This window comes from Stenella coeruleoalba (genome assembly GCF_951394435.1).
Source record: "Stenella coeruleoalba genome assembly, chromosome: 8".
Lineage (NCBI taxonomy): Eukaryota > Metazoa > Chordata > Mammalia > Artiodactyla > Delphinidae > Stenella > Stenella coeruleoalba.
The window spans coordinates 71,165,642-71,184,151 of record NC_137154.1 but is presented as its reverse complement, the minus strand read 5'-3'; the positions used below and the strand labels follow the sequence as shown (position 1 = coordinate 71,184,151).

The window sequence follows — 18,510 nt, the reverse complement described above, 5'->3', positions numbered from 1 at the left end:
TGATACAGCCAAAATTATATTATCTTTCCTTGAAATGTTCTAGCTTTCCTGTAATTTGTCCTAATCACACTACCATTCTCCACAATAGAAATTTTGGACTTCTTCTTCACTGCCCACCAAACTATCCATAAATCTCTCCTTAATCAGTCTCCTGTTCTCTATCTCAACTGGCATTGCTTCAGTTTAGACTAATTTCTGACCTAAATTTCAGTTCAACATTTATAGAGCACATATGATGGGTAAGGCACTCTGCAAGATGAAGAAGAGAACATAAAAATAATTAGGATAGTCCTTGCTTTCAAGGAGCTATTGTCTAGTTTCTGGAGAGAGATGCTACTATCTACTCTTCCCACACCTGGTGAAAAATATTTACATCAACAAAACATGACTCTGTATGTACTCAGAGTCTTTACTATGTTGGTTCTCAAAGCATGGGGCATGGCCCCATGGGGAGGTGTGGCTCATCACCAGGGTCTGTGAGATCAACACTATTTTCATTACACTACTAAGATTTTATTTACTCTTTTCACTGTGTTGACATTTGCAAAGATGATGCAAGAGCAATGTTGGGTAGAACTACTAATTTTAGCACAAATCAAAGAACTGGCACTAAACAATAATTTTGGCATTGTATTTGCCACAGCCACACTCAGTAAGAAAAAACAAAGCCGCTTGTTTGTTGGCCTCGATGAAGCAGTAAAAATCATTAAATCTCAAGACTTGAGTACACATCTACTTAATACTGTGTGACAAAATGGGAAGGACACATCTGTAAAGTACGTAACAAAGGACAATGGTCTTGATGCACAAATGTTTGACTTGTGAACTGAACAAAAAACAATTCCTTCAAAAGAACACCCTTTTTATTTGAAAGAACTTTTGTTAGACTACGACTATTCAGACTTAAGGTATTTAGTCATTTTCCTAATGAGCTTGTCCTGATTCTCAAATGACATGGGCCTTCAAAGAGCTGACAGTAATTGCTGCCAATGATAAAATTCAAGTGAAAGTTAAAATTCTAAAAAAAAAAAAAGTTATCTGTTTTGTGAGCTTTATAGTTTCCCAATATAAAGGTTTTCTTCTATTGAGATCAAGTGATATTAACAAACGTAATCTTTTTGATATTGTATAAAGAAATGTCAAATTTTACAAGTGTGTATAAGTCAATACAATTAACAAGTCATGCATGGGTAAAAGAGCCATTCAAAGTTCAAAACAAACCAATGCATTTCAGTGGAATAGCACTCAAAAAAAAAAAAAAAAGTTTACAGGCTTGAACCTTGACTAACTTCTGGGAATTGGCTTTGGGAATGTTCTCTATGTTACTAACCGATAAGGTCGTTTTGTATGACTAGGGCACTGAATCCTGCTGCAGAAGTCTGCCTAGATTGTGTAAACAATATGTTTTATGGTGAATATCTTGACTGGCTGAGCAGGCACAAAGTGTCTGTGTGACCAATCCCAAATAAAAGCCCTTGTCTCTGAGCCTAGTTATGCAGTTTATTGCTGGAGGAAGAAGTGTGTTTTATGTGATCACAAGAAAAAACTTTGGAAGCCTGAATCTGGATTTCTCCAGATTCCACTGCAATAAACCACAGGTGTAATTACAACTGCTTCTGAATCTTAAATCCTTCTAGTTAATATGCAACCACGTAGGTGGTTCTGAGGTCCCAGATTATGAAAAACTCAGTAATGTTTCCATAATCCACACTGCAGCTAAATTTTAAGAAACTGTATTTGCCAAGCTGTGATGTAGTGTCAAAGAATAGCCACAAATTGTTGGAAAGGCTATTAAAATTTACTCATTTTCCAACTGCATATCTGTGTAAGGCCAGATTTTCTTTCCCACATACTTCAATCAGAACAATTTATCATCACAAGTGGAATGCAAAAGTAGATATGAGAGTTAAGCTGTCTTCTATTAAGCCAGAAATAAGAGATTTACACAGTGTAAAATAAAACAATGCCACTCTTTATAGTATGTTTTTTAAATTTGGAAAAATATTCTTTATTGAAATACTTATGTACACATGTAATGGGTTTCCTGGCCCCCCAAAAATTGAGAACCAATGCTTTAGAAGAACAGATGGGCAGTAAATTGTTATCAATACCTAACACAATAGCTATAACTTGACTATAACACTGGTCCCAATAACACTGAGTGTTCCAACACAAATTTGTAATAGATACGCCAAGATGTTTTTTCTCTCAGCTCTTAGGGGGATCAAGAGTAGCTTGGGACAGTAAAAGACCCCAGATTAGTTGCCACCAACCCCACCAGTTTATCTCAGTGTGCTATATATGTATTACTATTTTATTGTCCATATGTACTATGGTATGTGAAAGGTTGGAAAGCACTGGCCTAGTAGAACCACCTTGTAGCTACTTACCTTGTTTCAAACATCCAAGCCATTCTTCACATTACTATCATGTGAAATGTACTGAACAAGTGACATGACCTATAGGTTATACTGAAAATCTTTGGAATGATGTTACCATTATTTTAAAGGACTCTCTAGAAACATTAGTACATTTTTTGATGTCAGTAATAATTTCGAATTTCTTGTTCATTTCTTTTCTAACTGAAGTTCAAAATTAATATGAGAATTACAAGAAGCACAGTTTATCTCGTCCCATGGCATTAGTCAAATTATATTTTCAAAGTCATTTTCCGATAGTGAAGTGAAATGGTAATTTATCAATGAAAATGTTAAACCATAACTAAACTAAAAAAAACAAGTTTTTCCCCCTAAAGTATTAGTGAGAAAAAAACATTTACTAAGTATAAAAGAAAAAGTTTATCATGGCAAGTATCTATTCAAAATAAGCCTTCATTCATTCAGTAAATATTTGAGGGTTCACTGAACAAATCAGGGAAAAAGTGGGAAGAGAAAATGGTTTTGATACTGCATATGTTAAAGTAATCATCTTTGAGATTTTCTTCATCAGTTAATTTTGAATATACCTACCTTATACAGTTTTCCTGAGAGGATGAAATGAAATATATTTGCTATGTCTGAAATGTTACTGCATTTCATTCCTTTCATTCTTTTTTTAAAGTTGTGTTTAATCAGTAGTGTAGCAATTATATTTACTAATGATTTTCTAGATAAAAGAAGTGTTATATTTTAGCCACATATGGGTTAAACAGCTGTTTGTAAATTAGTTTAGGAACCCTTTTGTTTCAATTGGGAAATGCATTGCAAATATCTTAAAAATCAATCTCAGAATAACACTGGTTTGTAAACTGTGTACTGGCTGTATAATAAAATACTAGGTAGGTAACGATATCTAAGTATAGTTACCAATGTAAATCCTAGCCTGTAATGGGACATTAAAAGTGTTTGCTGAAATAAATTTAACACGAGGCCTTTAAAAATTTCTTTTAAGTGTCTTTTAAGAATTTCAATAGGTGATACTCAATTTACTAACTAGAAATATCTTATTCATAAGATACTGTATCTCAAAGATGATGATAAAGAAAATACTGATTAATTTAACGGTTAATAAAACAATTGATAAAGTGCTACTCATCAGAATACAGCAGCTAAAGACTGGCAATTCAGAAAAATAACAAAAGTTGTGTAACTTTCAAACAACATAGGTTAAAAAAGCAAAACACAAATAACTGAAGCCCACAGTGGAGCAAAAATCAGTTAAATTTTAGTAATGATTTCTTTTAAAAAATAAGCACACACAAAAACATGCAAGAGTTCTAGCAGGAACATAAGGTCTAAGAATTAGATACTAATCCTATCACGATTTTTCATCTAGTTTTGATCTTTACGTTGATCTTTACGTCGATCTAAAGACTTTTTTTAAAGTTCAGAGAAAAGCAAATTACTAAAGAATCCATGAATAAGAAAAATTAAATGGGGCAGATTTATTCACAAAGCAAAGGTTAGCAAGTGTTTAACCTAGTGTGTTAGCAATAAAGCTAAATTCTGCCTGTGAGTAATTTGTGGTTTTCAGGAAAATGAGAAAGGGCAGAAAAAAGGAGAGGAAGAAGAAAGTAAACGAGAAAAAATAATGTGGAAGACAGTAAATAAGCTTCTTTTATTCCTTCAGAACATGGTGTTATGAACTGTGTAGCAATGCCCCAAGATAATCATTATGATCCATTATACTTTTACAGCGTTTCTATCAATCCAATGATACCTACTTTCAGTATAGGATGGATAGACACAGAAACCACCACCCCTCGCCCCAGACAAAAAAGTAAAGGCTATGAGGTATGACCAAAGGACCAAGAGAGTTCAGAAGAGACATCTGAAGACAGCGAAGAGAGGTATGTGTTGAGGAAGCTGGTAGAAAAGAAGACTGCTATGAAGAAATAATATACAATCCAGGCTTTAGAGAAAAGAGTATAATTTTCACCGTGGCTGGTGTGGTAGGCAAAACAGACACTCAAAGATGCCTATGTCCTAATCCTAGAATCCCTGAAAACCTGTTATATGGTAAAAAGCATTTTGGGAGATGTAATTAAAGCTATGGACCTTACAGATAGGGAAATTATATCTGATTATTTGACTGGGCTCAATCTAACTAAAATACATGAACCCTTAAAAGCTGACAATTTTCTCTGGCTGTAATTAGAAAGAAGCAGTGGGAGAAGTCAGAGAAATTTGAAGCATGAGAGAGACATGACCCACCATTCCTGTAGGGGACCATAAGAAAAGCACGAGAATGCAGACAGATTCTAGGAGCAAAGACTGGTGCTGACTGAAGGTCGGCAAGACAATGGAACCTCAGTTCTACAACCACAGGGAACTGAATTTGGCCAAGAATCTGAATGAGTTAGCAACAGGTTCTTTCCTAGACTCTCCAGTAAGGAATGCAGTTCAGTCAACACTGTGATTTCAGGAGCCTAAATAGAGTACCCTGCTAGTCCTACAGATAATACATTTTGGTTATTTAAGACTGCGAAGTTTGTAGTAATTTGTTAAGGCAGCAAGAAAACTAATACAGATGGCAAGTTTCAGGAACAACTATATTTCAAAGCAGCCAAAGCAAAGGATGTGTGGGTAAGGAAGAATGGAAGAGCGGCTAGGGATGAAGCTGGTAAAGCAGGTAGAGCCTAAGTTATAGAAAATCTAAGACTTCATTATTTAAGCCATGGAGAGGTGCTGAAACTTTTCTTTACAGTGGGAGAGATGAGTAACAGCAAATGGCAGCAATGTTGTTAACTGGGGATGAGAAGGAGACCAAGGCAGAGAAATTGGTTAAAAGTGTATTACAATTATCTATGCAATAGATGATGAGAGCCTGAACCAAACCAATGAGAATGAAGAGACAGAGAAAACCTGTAAGTTTTGGGGATATTTCAGAAGCAAAACACAAGTCTTGGTTCCTGAGTGATGCTGGAAATGACAGAACAGTCCTAGATGACTCAAAGTTACATAGTCTTGATGATCAGGTGGATGATGATGTCTAATAATCAAGGAACAAAAGAAAGGCATTATATTTTGAGGAGGTTAAAAACAGGAAGGGGGGGCTTCCCTGGCGGCACAGTGGTTGAGAGTCCGCCTGCCGATGCAGGGGACACGGGTTCGTGCCCCGGTCTGGGAAGATCCCACATGCCGCGGAGCAGCTGGGCCCGTGAGCCATGGCCGCTGAGCCTGCGCGTCCGGAGCCTGTGCTCCACAATGGGAGAGGCCACAGCAGTGGGAGGCCCGTGTACTGCCAAAAAAAAAAAAATTAAAAACAGGAAGGGGGAAGTATACTCTCCTCCTCTAATTTTACAATAAACGGAAGACACAATTAAGAGTTTTTAAGCAGTGAATAAACACACAAAAGAAACCTCCATTTTGTTAGGCTCTATTACCTCTGCTGTTGCTTTCTGGATAGGCAAATGTAGGCTTATTTGGGGAACGTCGCAGATCACTATTAAGGAAAGGCTTATCAGGTGGATATATTACATATGAAGATGAGCAATCGTGACCCATATTTCCATTAGACTTTGATGGTTCTGCTAAGATGTTCTGAAAAATAAAAATACAGAAATTACCTTTCAAAATTTTAAACCACAAATAGCATGTGTATATATACATATGTTCCACTGATGGAGGCAAAAACTAAAGTCCATTGACCAAACACAACAGAATTCAATCATTACTTGAAAATAATAAAACTTTTAAAGCATTTCATATGTCTAAATGTAGCCATATGCCAAATACTATAAAAAGGAAATAATGTTCACACAACTTGAATACAAATGCTGCAGAGATACTTAAATATGGTACTCACAATGAATATTGTGAGTATAGTTTAATTAATTAGTTTATTATAAAATAAATTAATTAGTCTAATTTATTAATATAGTTTATTTTAAAAATATGTACCGTAAGATATATATTCAGAAAAGTAAATATTATCTTTTTACAGTATCAGAAACTGCTAGAAAATGACTAAATTAATCTTTCCCAATCAACTACACAATTCCTGAGTATCTATCAAATGTCCAAAACTCTGGGGTATATAGAAAGAAAATAAGGCATATTCCTTGTCTCAAAAATTTTACATTTAGTTAGGGGGAAAAAAGGAAGAAGCCATTAGAAAACATTAAAGCTTATTGAACACATAAATATAAAACTTTATTTCCACACATACACCATTCTGCATTTGTCATACTGTTCAATTTGGGATTACATTCCACATGATAATTTTCAGTGCAGGGGATGCTAACTGTTTTGCTTTTTGTAGGTGACTTCCTTTTGGTAGAAAGACCTAGAGTGGGAAAAGCTCAGGTGGAAGATATGACTGCTAGCTGCTCAAAACTCTCAGACATCCATTTTTCTTATTCAAATAGCCACAGTAAACTAGGTTCTCAACTCTTACCTTTGGGGAACTATATAGTACCAGAATATATACCAGAATAGTACCAGAATATATCTGACTATAAAGTACCAGAATAACCTGTGTCCAGAAAACTAAAAAGGAACAATGAATATTTACAATACAGTAAACCGCCTCCTGGAATAAAACGCCATCAAAAACCATATTGTATCTAAATCTTATTAAAAATTGAAGACTATATTTCCATGTTAAAAACCATGCAATTTTCCAGTTGATTTAAGAAAGCAAATACAAAACATACACTATGGCTGTGAAAACTAAAAGAGCTTGGAAAGGGTAGGAGGTAAGTCTCAAAAGCAGTACTTAAATCCATGCTACTCTACTGTGAAACGTGTGTTCACATGCAACAAGGACTAATAGTTGGCATTTTTTCAACTTTTGGGAAAACTGACATCAAGTTTTGGAGGTGGCTAGAAAATAGGGTGTTTTTCAATTCTTAAAATATATAATACTGCCAAAGCTCTTGCAAAACACCATGCATAATCAACCATATAGCTTAACTTTAAATATTGTTCTTCACAGAGTACCTCATGTCTCCATACAACCTACTAGAATCCTATCATTTAACAACTACCATTCAAAGAACAATGGTTAGGGAGCATTTAACATATCTATGAACATAAACCATGAGCAAATTCACTTATGATTTTCAAAAGGAACTGTATTAGTATTAGCAAACACTGCACAGATATTAACAGAAGGATTATGCATAAATAATTTACCAAAACCCAAAAGAAAAAAAAACAAAACACCCAATCAAGAAATAAGAACAAACCATCTTTGCTAAATTCATTGCCTGCTAGCTCTCGTAAAATGAACAGTTCAATATTTGTCTTTCAACAAAATTTGTTACGTATACATCATCAAAATACTGCTTGGGTCAGTTGACAAATTAAGAAAAGTCTTAATATAAAAATGCAAGTTATAATGAGACTTTTTTTTGAACAGTAATTCTAAATATATTCCATTTTCTAAGTCAGTCACCTCATTTTGAATGTCAGGGTTTAAGCAATGAAAGCCATTGTTAACTATAAATGTTTTGGATCAATGTCCTCATTTGCTGCCAGAAATCTGAAGCAAAGAACAGGAACAATACATAAATCAACCCAAAGCAAAAGGAAGAAAGAAAACAAAATGGCTTTATAAAAATTATTTACAAGAACTATTTTGAAATAAAATTAAACCAAGAAATAAGAAACTGATAACTCAATTAAGTACACATAGTGTCTATTAAAAATTGTAGAGGATAAAATGTGGTACCTACATATGATATTATTCAGCCTTAAAAAGGAGGGAAATCCCACCATGTGCTACATAATGGATGAACCTTGAGGATATTATGCTTAGTGAAATAAGCCTGTCACAAAAAGACAAATATTTTATGATTCCACTTACACGAGGTAAAGTAGTTAAATTCATAGAAACAAAGTAGAAATATGGTGGTTACCAGGGGCTGGGGGGAGGTTGCAAAGGGGAGTTGTTTAATAGAGTTTCCGTTTTGCAAGATGAAAAAGTTCTGGAGATCTGTTTCACAACAATGTGAATATGTTTAATACTACTGAACTGTACATTTAAAAATGGTTAAGATGATAAAGTACTAGGTAAACAACTAAAGATAATAAGAAAATAGTGAGTTGTCACACCAACCTGACCTCCAGTAGAATCAGGGCAATCATATTCTATGTGATTAACTGAAAAATTAACTAGCTTTCAAAAGAGAACCCACAAACCTACTTGCATCTATTCTCACACACATAACACAGGGAATGAGCTTTGTATAATAGACCTATCTCCACTTACCTACTCAGTCTTGGTTGTCCTTTCTAAAGGACATGGTATCCCTCCAGATGCCTTCTATTTCTCCCTCCCTACTAGACCTTGCACACTGCCATTTGGAAAGAAAGGAAGGGAGGGAAGGAAAGAAAGGGAGAGAAAGAGGGAGGGAGGAAGGGAGAAAGGAGAGAAAGGAAGGAGGAAAGGAAGGGAGGGAAGAGACAGCAGGGAACAGAGAAAGCGGAGGGAGGTGAGGAAGGAAGGAAAGACAGACTTTTCTGAACTTTAGGGACTCCTCTCCAGCTCCTGTCTCATTTCTCAGCTTTCATAACAAAGTCCCTCAAAATACTTGTTTGTAATTGCTGCCACTTCTTAATCACCTTCCCTTTTAATCCCCTCCAGACTTCAATCCTCACCAATTCAGAGAAACAGCTCTTCAAGTTCACCAGTGACTTTTACAGGGCTGAACTCAGTGACCTCCCAGAAGCATGTGATACAGCAGATCACTTCATCCCAATACTTCCTTCAGTGGATGGAACACCACAATCGGATTTTCCTTCTAACACCCAGGCGTCTCCCTCAGAATCTCCTGGGCTCTCTCTCCTTCCTCTTTCTAAATGCTGGAGGTTCCCTAAAGCTTAGTCCTTCCTCCTCTTGTCTTCATCTACATGGATACCTTTGATGATCTCATCAACTCTCAGGGCTTTCAAAAAGCCTCTATCTGCTGATAACTTTCAAGTTTAAATATGTTATATATAGCTCTCCCTCTTGAAATTCTATATTCAAATCAACCTTCCTACTCGCTGTCTCCACTTGGATGTCAATATGAGGACCCCAAACTTAACATGTCTATAACCAAATTCTTGAATCTATTTCCCAAACCAACTCCTCAAAGCATACCACAATAATTGGCACCACCACCTACCCAGCTGCTCAGGCCAAAACCCTTGCACGAGTCATTTCTCATACACATCTCACATCCAATCTTTCAGTATACCTGGCTGGGTCTCTGTCTTTACCATATATACAGAAAGTCTTCAACTTCTCATCAATTCCATTAATTCCCTGCTTGACACCACTGTGATCTTTTTGTCTGGACTACCATAATAGCCTCCTAACCACTTCTGTCGAGGTCCCCCAGTCTGTTCTCCAAACAGTAGGTGTTATGATTCTTTAATAATTCAAGTAATGCCCCTAATCAGAACCTTCCAATGGCTTTCCATCCCAGAATAAAAACCAAAATTCTTACCATGATCCCACATTAACTGACCCCAGGCTAACCCTGACCTCATCCCTTACCAGTCTCTCTCCACCCCACCCCCATATTTTCCAGCCATACTGACCAACTTTTGGATTTCTAAAATGCACAGTACACTGTTCTCATTTGCTATATTTACTCTGCCTGGAAAGCTCCCTTCCTCCCACTACTCAGTTATCTACTCAAAAGTTTGTCAGTGAGGTTTTCCCTGACTACCCTATCTAAAGTAGCACCTTTTGTCACTCTATCTCCTTACCCTTTTAAGAAACACTATTTCTACCTGATATATTTATCATCTCTATGCCCTGTGGAAAAATTAAAAATATATTTAGTTTTTGTCCCTGAAAGAGGTTTAAAAACTCTCAGAATTTTTAGTGATAGGAGTGTCTTTGTTATGGTAATAGTGGGGGCCCTGGATAGCTTTAGGATGAGCGCAGATAGCCAGAAAAACCTACCAGGCGATTAGAGGGTTAGAAATTTCAGTCCCACCCCGTGCCCTCAAGGGAAGGAAGAGGGGCTAGAGATTGAGCTCACTCACCAATGGCTAATGATTTAGTCAATCCTACCCACATAATGAAACCTCCCTAAAAAACTCTTTGTTCAATGAGGTCCCAGGAGTGTCCAGATTGGTCATGGAAGTCCCTTTACATCTTACCCTGTGTGTCTCTTCCATTTGGTGGTTCTGGAGTTGTATTCTTTATAAGAAAAAGTTTAATAAAAGTTTTAATTGTAAGTGTAGTGTTTTCCTGAGTTCTGTGAGTCATTGTAGCAAATTACTGAACGTGGCGGGGGAAGAGTCAGAACTCCTTAATCTACCGTTGGCTGGGCAGAAGTACAGCTTCCTTGGGGACATCTGGGACTTGCAGGTGGCAACTGAAATGGGGGCAGTCTTGTGGGACCTAGTGTCTTAACCTGTGGTGTTTGCACTATCTCTAGGTAGTGTCAGAATTGAATTGTAGGACACCCAGTTGGCATGGAAAAATTGCATGTTGGAAGAATACAGTCACCCCATTAAGGGTTTAAGTTCCAAAAAGACAATAAATATGTTTAATAAATCTGTTGAACGAATTAATTATATAAATGTTACAAAACAGGAAAACTGCATAATGCTTATAAAACTGAATAATCCTATTCAATAAAGTTACTATAATCTCTTAGAAGACAAAAGCTTTTGGTTTCTTTTGTACCAAATAATAGCACAAATGTCATAGGGAGGCTGTGTAGAAAGAGTTAACATCGCAGACTCAAGGTCTGCCTGCAAGGTTAGTTCTTGGCTGGTATTTCAGAACTTGAATTTTGGGAAGGTTCCAAATATTGTCACCATTAGAGTTAGGGGTCCCCAAGACCATCCTCGGGTTCAATGATTTGCTTGAAGAACTGACAAAACTCAGCACAGAGTTATACTTACAGCTATGATTTCTTACAACAAAAGGATACAAAGCAAAATCAGAAAAGGGAGAAGCTACAAGAGATCAGCACAAGCTTTGAAAATTCCTCTCCAGGTAGAGTCATACAGGATGTGCTTAATTCCTCGAGCAACTAATAGAGACAGCTGTGTCAAGTGGCGTCTACTAAGGAAGCTCTTTAGACTCAGTGGCCAAGGTTTTTATTTGAGGCTGGTTATATTCCTGACTCCCAGAAGGAAAACAGGTGTTCAACATTGTTTGCATAAACAGTTTAAGCACAATAAGCCACTCTTTCCTGATTTATGTTAAAGTTCTAGATCTGTGTAGGAAACTGTTTACCACTCAAGTTCACAGATGCCAATGAAGAGCTAACCTTGCAAACAGCCCTTTCTAAAAATAACAAGTCATCTGGAATTATGGAAGATTTCAAGAGAGAATTATTTTCTGTCTTCAATGCCATATGCATCCAATCATGGTACCTGAGAACTATGGAAGGGCAAAGGATCCTTTAAGCATACTGTTTATGCTATCTTCTCTCATATTAATACTAAAAACAATCCATAAACCTCAAACTCACCTTGCACTTTACAACCTACACTTTCATTATCTGGGTTGATCTTCACAACATTCCTGACAAGTAAGCAAGTAAGAAAGTATCTCCACTTTATAGTTCAGGAAAATATACTTGGATTTATTTTCAGAACAATGAACATGGTATCTTAGATTTGTTAGCACATTGTTTTCTCTAAGCACACTCATATTCTCCTTTAATTATCACAAGAACCCTATGAAGCAAGCATAGCAAATATTACTGTCCCCATTTTGTAGGTGAAAAAAGAGGCTAAGAAAACATAAACCATTTGCTTCAGGTTTCACAGCTACTAAGGAGCCCAAGTCCAGCTCCTAATCCAGTCCTCTTTCCAAATATTTTTCTGACTAAAATGATATGATTCTAGGAAAAACTTTCAGGATTAAAGGCAAAATGTTTAACCTGACCACTTTCTTTCCTGGTAGCTTTAGTTGTTAGGGCAAACATCCTACTTAGGAACACTTATAACTCAAATATTTATTATTTATTTATTTATTTATATTTTAAAAAGGCTATTGATTGATTGATTGAGGCATGCAAGCTCTTCGTTGTGGTGCCTGGGCTTCTCTCTACCTGTGGCGTGCGGGTTTTCTCTTTTTCTCTCTCTAGTTTGGCGCATGGGCTCCAGGGTGTGTGGGCTCCGTAGTCTGCGGCACCCAGGCTCTCTCCTTGAGGCACGTGAGCTCAGCAGTTGTGGCGCGTGGCCTCAGCTGCCCCACAGCATGTGGGATCTTAGTTCCCCGACCAGGGATCAAACCCATGTCCCCTGCATTGGAAGGCAGATTCTTTACCACTGGACTACCAAGGAAGTCCCCTCAAATATTTATTAAACGTCTCTGTGTGTGACACTGTGTTAAGTGTGAAGGATGATAAAAAAATGTACTATTACTTGCCTTCTTTTCAAATGTAATGTGCAACACAGCTGGAAGAAATAAAAATCAGGTACATAAAAATTTAAATACCATTTAGCAGACCATACACAAATACATAGAAAAGATAAAGCAGTATGACCAACGCGGGGTTATTCCAGGAATCTAAAACTGTGTGAACATTAGGAACATCTTTTGATGCAATCCATCCCATTAAAGTGAAAATCCATATGAGCAACAAATGCAAAAGAGTAGTCAATAAAATTTAATACCTAGCCATTATTAAATAACTTCTTTCTTATGGTAATTAGAAAATTTACCCAAAAAATGGGAACATATTTAATGGTGCAAAATTTAAAACATCCCTTTAAAATTCAGGAACAAGGCAAAGATTATCTACAAGACAACTTCTTGTCAATGTTGTGCTGTTATTTCCTAGCCTGCACATTAAGATAATGAAAAGAAATAACAGATGTTAAAACTGTAAAGGAAGAATCCAAACTTCACTTATTATGACTGTCTCAACAGAGAATAACAAGAACCCTCAATTATTAGAACTGGAGTTTAGGAAAGTTGCTGAGTAAAATTAACATGCAATAATCAATAATAATTCTATATATTAGTTAGAAAATGCAACTTATGAAAACATATAAAAAATAAAGTAACTAGAAATAAATTTAATAAATATACAAGACCTGAAACTATAAAACTTTACTGAAAAATGTTCAAATAAATGTTACTCCAAAAAACTGGAATAACATGTTCAGATAGCTCAATATCCTAAAGATATCAATTATTCCCAAAATGAACTAGAAATTCAAATCAATTTCAATCAAAATTCCAATACGAGATTCTAGAATTTCTACTGAAGAACAGCAGAGGACCAAGAATAGCTACCATTTCTTCTGAGGAACAAGGAAGATAGTTGGCCTCTCAGACCAAAAAAAAAAAAGGAAAGCATTAAGACAACGAGTATAGAAAAATACAACAGTGGAACAAAGAGCCCAGTAACATGTTCATACACATATGGAAATTAATATACTTACAGCTGGAACTGTAAACCACTGAGGAAAGGATGAGTTTAAACAATGCTGAAATGCGTATCATAAATAAAACATCCCTACCTCATAAGCACACAAATTAATTTCAAGCAAATAAAAGACAATAGGCCCCAACTTTAAAATCTGTAGAGAAAAATATAGAATATCATTAAGGCCTTGGCTATAAGGAAGAATTTAGCCAAAAAGCAATAATCATTAAAGAAAGAATTATATTAAAATAAAGAACTCTTGCTAATCAAAACATATCATAAAAAAACAAGCCAAAGAGCATTAGAAGACTCCTAATAGTTGACTCAGAATACGTAAAGAATGACTATAAATCAGTTAAAAAAAAAAAAGACAAACCAATTGAAAAAAGGCAAAAGATACTAAGAGGCATTTCACAGAACAAGAACAAAACACACAAAAGACTAGTAAAATTATGAAAAAAAAAAGTGTATCTTCATCAATGATCAGAGAACACAAATAAGAATAAGAACAGGACACCACTTCACACTCATCTCTCAGCAAAAAAAAAAAAAAAAAAAATTGACACAACACCACGGGTTAAAGAGGATATAGATTAAAGGGGACTGTTGATGGGAATGTAAACTGGTACAATCACTTTGGGAAACAATTCAGCATTACCAAATAAAGCCAAAGATGCACACACTCTATGACCCAGCATTTCACTGAACTATTTCCTCTCTCCTCAAAAAAAAAACAAAAAAAGTCAGTCCTAAGTTTCTAAACATACACTACAAGCCATTACTAAGTTGTAACCCGCAGTACAAACCTGTGTTTCAAAAATCGCTGCTCCTCAAACTTTTTGGTCTCAGGACGCCCTTACACTCTTAAAAATTACTGAAGACCCCAAAAAGCTTTTGCTTATGTGAAAAATAACTATGTCATCCAAAAAATTTAATGAAAAGAGTGGCACTGTTTTACATTTCTTGCAAATCTCTTTAAATCTTGGCTTAAAGAAGGCTGCTAGATTTTATTTGCTTCTGCATTCTCTCTGTTTTGGTTAATGTACATGAAGAATCTGGTCTCCCACAAAGTGGCTGGATAAGGAAGGACACTGTAGACCGCCAAAGGTCTTCAGACCACTCTCTGAGAAATGGCACGCTAGAGAAAATTTTGCACATGTGAAACATATAGAGATGATCACAACAGGGCTGTTTACAATAGTTGGCAAACAAATGAACAAACCCTAAAAACCCCAAAGCCCATCAAGATACTACACTATACAGAAATATAGAAGAGGCTCTGTCATTTACTTAGTTGTGTCACCTTGACTTAACCTCTTTGTCCCTCATTTTGTTCATTTAAAAATGGAAATACTAAGGCCAACCTCATAAGATTATTATGAGGATTAAATGAGTTAATATATAAAAAGTATTTAAAATGCCTGCTGGATAGTACTATACTAGTATTATATATTATTATAATCTCAAAATATGTGTGTGTGTGTGTGTGTGTGTGTGTGTGTGTGTGTGTGTGTAAGAGAGTAAAAGAGAAGCAGGAAGATGCACTAAGGGGCATGAAGGTATTCATTTTATTATACTCAAAAATAAATCCTTTATATATTTAACGTTATGAAATCTATGATACATTCATAAATCACTTTTAAGAGAAATACACAGCAGGTTTGTCAATGGGCCTGGCAAAAAAGCCAGGGAGACCAATTAGGAGATTAGCTTATTAATTAAGTCCAAAGTGACCTAAGAGTGTTGACCATGGTTACCGGGGAAAATTTAAAACAAAAACAGGAAAGATATTCTGTTTCAACACTAGGCTGCCTGTACTTTCATTATCATTATGCCTGATCATACTTATTTTCCTGAGGCTCTCCACTAGTGGGTTAATACATAGCAATCTTTCAATAAATGTTAGCTGCTAGTTGTTACTCTTCTTGCTGTTGTTGCAGAGAAAGAATGCTTACAAGAACAATTCAAAAGTATCACCTACTTCCATGTTGTTCACATTTGAGATTTACATTGCACCTGCTTCCCAAAGACTGTTATTTGTGAATATACCTGATGAAAATCCTTGCCTCCTAAAAGCATTTCCATTTACTATACCTATGCTGGGTTTATCAATGTTAAATACAATAGAAATAATTAATGTTCACAACCCTGAAATCTCATTATGAGTAGCCTTCTGAGTTCATGTTGTAGTTTTAAAAGGTCTTCTTTCGTTGCCTTATTTTATGATCGGCTATCTGTTAAGCTGGAGTGCTTTTTAAATTCTGTTGGAAATGCCAGCCTTATTTCTGACAGGACAGTTAAAGTATCTAAGCAGGGCCATTTCTTATACACTGATAAGTTAAATTTAGTCATTTTTGTTTTGAGACATAGTGACTTCCAAATTAGACATTTTGATTTAGCAGGTAAAGTTAAGAAAGTTATACTTTGATTTGTAAAGGGTCCTAGGTATTCTTAGTGTACTCTGAGTATTTCGAATCCACTTAAAGCTGAGCTTAGCATATAAAAATATATATGCTTTCCTATTAAACACTCTATAGGATTTCTGTCCAGGGTATCTTAAAGACTAAGGGTTGACCACACCCCAGTAACCACTCTCAGCTAGGTGGCCTTGGCAGAGTTCAGCTCAAAACAACACTTATAGGAGTTTTCCTTGCTCAGTCTCCAAGTACTGTTTTGAGAGCGGTGAAAAGCCCTCCTTTCCCAATTATGTTTAATTATTTTTTCTCCTGATTAAATCTGATTAATCACAACTCCTATATCATCTCATCCATCTACTTAATGACATTTCTTAATAGTCTAATAGCTCGTCTTTTATCTTCCCTTTCACTGATCTAATTCCTGGATAACTCCAATTGTTTCCTTCCTTCCTTCCTCTTAATCGTCCCTGACCACTCTACAAACTTGCTACCCCCACTGTGCTGAAACTCTGAAGATCACTTCTGGCCTCATTAACACAAATTTTAACAACAGTCACCAAAAGCTGAAACTGAGGAAAAGTGTGTTTTCACCAAGGTGACTCTGCTTTTACTGTCCCCCTAAGCTTTTCCCCGTTAACTTCTTTGACAACCTTACCCTGATATTCTACTCTCACTATCTCTCTTTTTTCATATTTTAACCTATTTTTACAATTCATGTAACCGAACTCTACCTCCACACTACCTCTGCTCAATTCAAATTTTTACAAGTTTTCTGAAAACACCTCTTGTCTTGGCACATATTCCAAAATGCCTGCGGTGAGTTTTTCTCCTTCCTTTTCTGTTCCTGGGACAAGCATTTCCGATTCCTTCACCACCCAGCTAGCTCCACCTTCTCTACCCAAGCACTGCTAATCACTCTCGCCTAGGTTATTCTAGCAGGGTGGCATTTATCAAACTGTACTGTGTGATAATCTAATTACGTGTAGTTTCTCTTCAGTGCTTTGCTCCTTCAGAGCAGGGGTTCTCCCCTATTCATCCGTGTAATCCTAGAGCCTAAAAGTACGCCAGACACTCAGCATTTGCTAGGTGAAGAGCTAATGGCTCCAGCTTGAGCTGCTTCACATTCACATTTACTGCCTATCTATTCCCAATGCGGCAGGGCCCGCTCCAATTCCACAAAATACCAGTGACTGGATAGGCTGGTGGCTCTTGTAGAGGCCAATACAATATTTAAGATTGGCTCCCCTTGTCGCCTCTCTAAAAGGGCATTTACTACACACTGAGGTCACCGTAATATAGAGGGAGGTGGGAAGCGCGCGCGCTCGAGGTAGGATGAGCACAGATCGAAGTTACTGGGAGGATGGGAGGGGGAGGCACTGCAAGCAAAGGAATCAGCAGAAGCACTCAAGACTGCGTACAATTCAACAGCTGCCCATTAAGCCGACTAGAGCGCCCACCCGGTCTCGGAGAGTTTCCAAGAGGGGCCGTTACACCCACGAGACCCAGGAGCCCTGTTCTCGCAGGCCAAGGTGTAGGTAGTCATCCCTGCGAGTCCAGGCCACTTTCGGCACCTGGGCGGCTAGGCCGAAAGATAAAAGAGGCGGCGGGGGGGGGCGGGAGTGACGGGCCCGGCCTGTCTAAATGGAAGGGTGCAACCTTGACATAGGAGCGGTGGGCGCCGAGGTAGCAAGGGGCGATCTAGGTGCGCCCCGCCGCTCCCCAAGATGGAGTGAGACTCTGGGCCGAGAGCGCTCTGAAGAGTGAGAGAAAGCAAAGGGGCGCCAGGACCGACCCGGGGCCTATTCGAACGTCAACCGCTTCTTACCGAGAACTGAGAAGCCGAAGTCTCAGAGACCGACGCTGCCGCCATCTTCCTGCCGACCTCCGCAGCCCCGGGAGGGTCCGGGTCCGCGTGCTGTTCTTCAAGATTCGAGAGCCGCCCGCCAGGGGCGACCCTAAACCGAACCCCTGATGGAAGGGGCTGGTATGTTGGCCCCGGGTCTGGAAACCCCTGCCACACACCCCCACAGGGCCGCCCACACTCGGAGTGCACACCAAAAGCGCAACACGTCCTAACAGACGTCCTGGCTAGCCAATCAAAAAATCAGACGTCTTCCGGTGGTAGGAGAATCCGCCTCTTCCCTCGGTGACGTCACAAGGTAGCGCGCCGCGGGGACTGGGCTGGCTGGCTACCGGGCGGCTCTTGAAGGGGTTCTGCACAGGGGCGGGCATTCTCGAAGGGGAAGCGTGGGCGAGGCGTTGTGTTGTCTCCAGTGGCGATTGAATGGGATGACTGTAATAAAAGCGAATGCG

At 37.7% G+C, this 18,510-nt stretch overlaps 1 protein-coding gene across 1 annotated transcript in view; it reads right to left on the bottom strand.

Moving 5' to 3' along the window:
* Positions 1-18,461, bottom strand: part of CEP57 (centrosomal protein 57) — a 47,943-nt gene extending 29,482 nt beyond the window's left edge. The window contains exons 1-2 of the mRNA XM_079930349.1: positions 18,023-18,461; positions 5,825-5,981 (exon numbers count right to left, since the gene is read on the bottom strand). Coding sequence (XP_079786475.1) covers positions 5,825-5,981; positions 18,023-18,067 — 202 coding nt within the window. The 5' untranslated portion in view covers positions 18,068-18,461. The remainder of the gene's footprint in view (positions 1-5,824; positions 5,982-18,022) is intronic.
* Between the last annotated feature and the right edge of the window lie 49 nt (positions 18,462-18,510).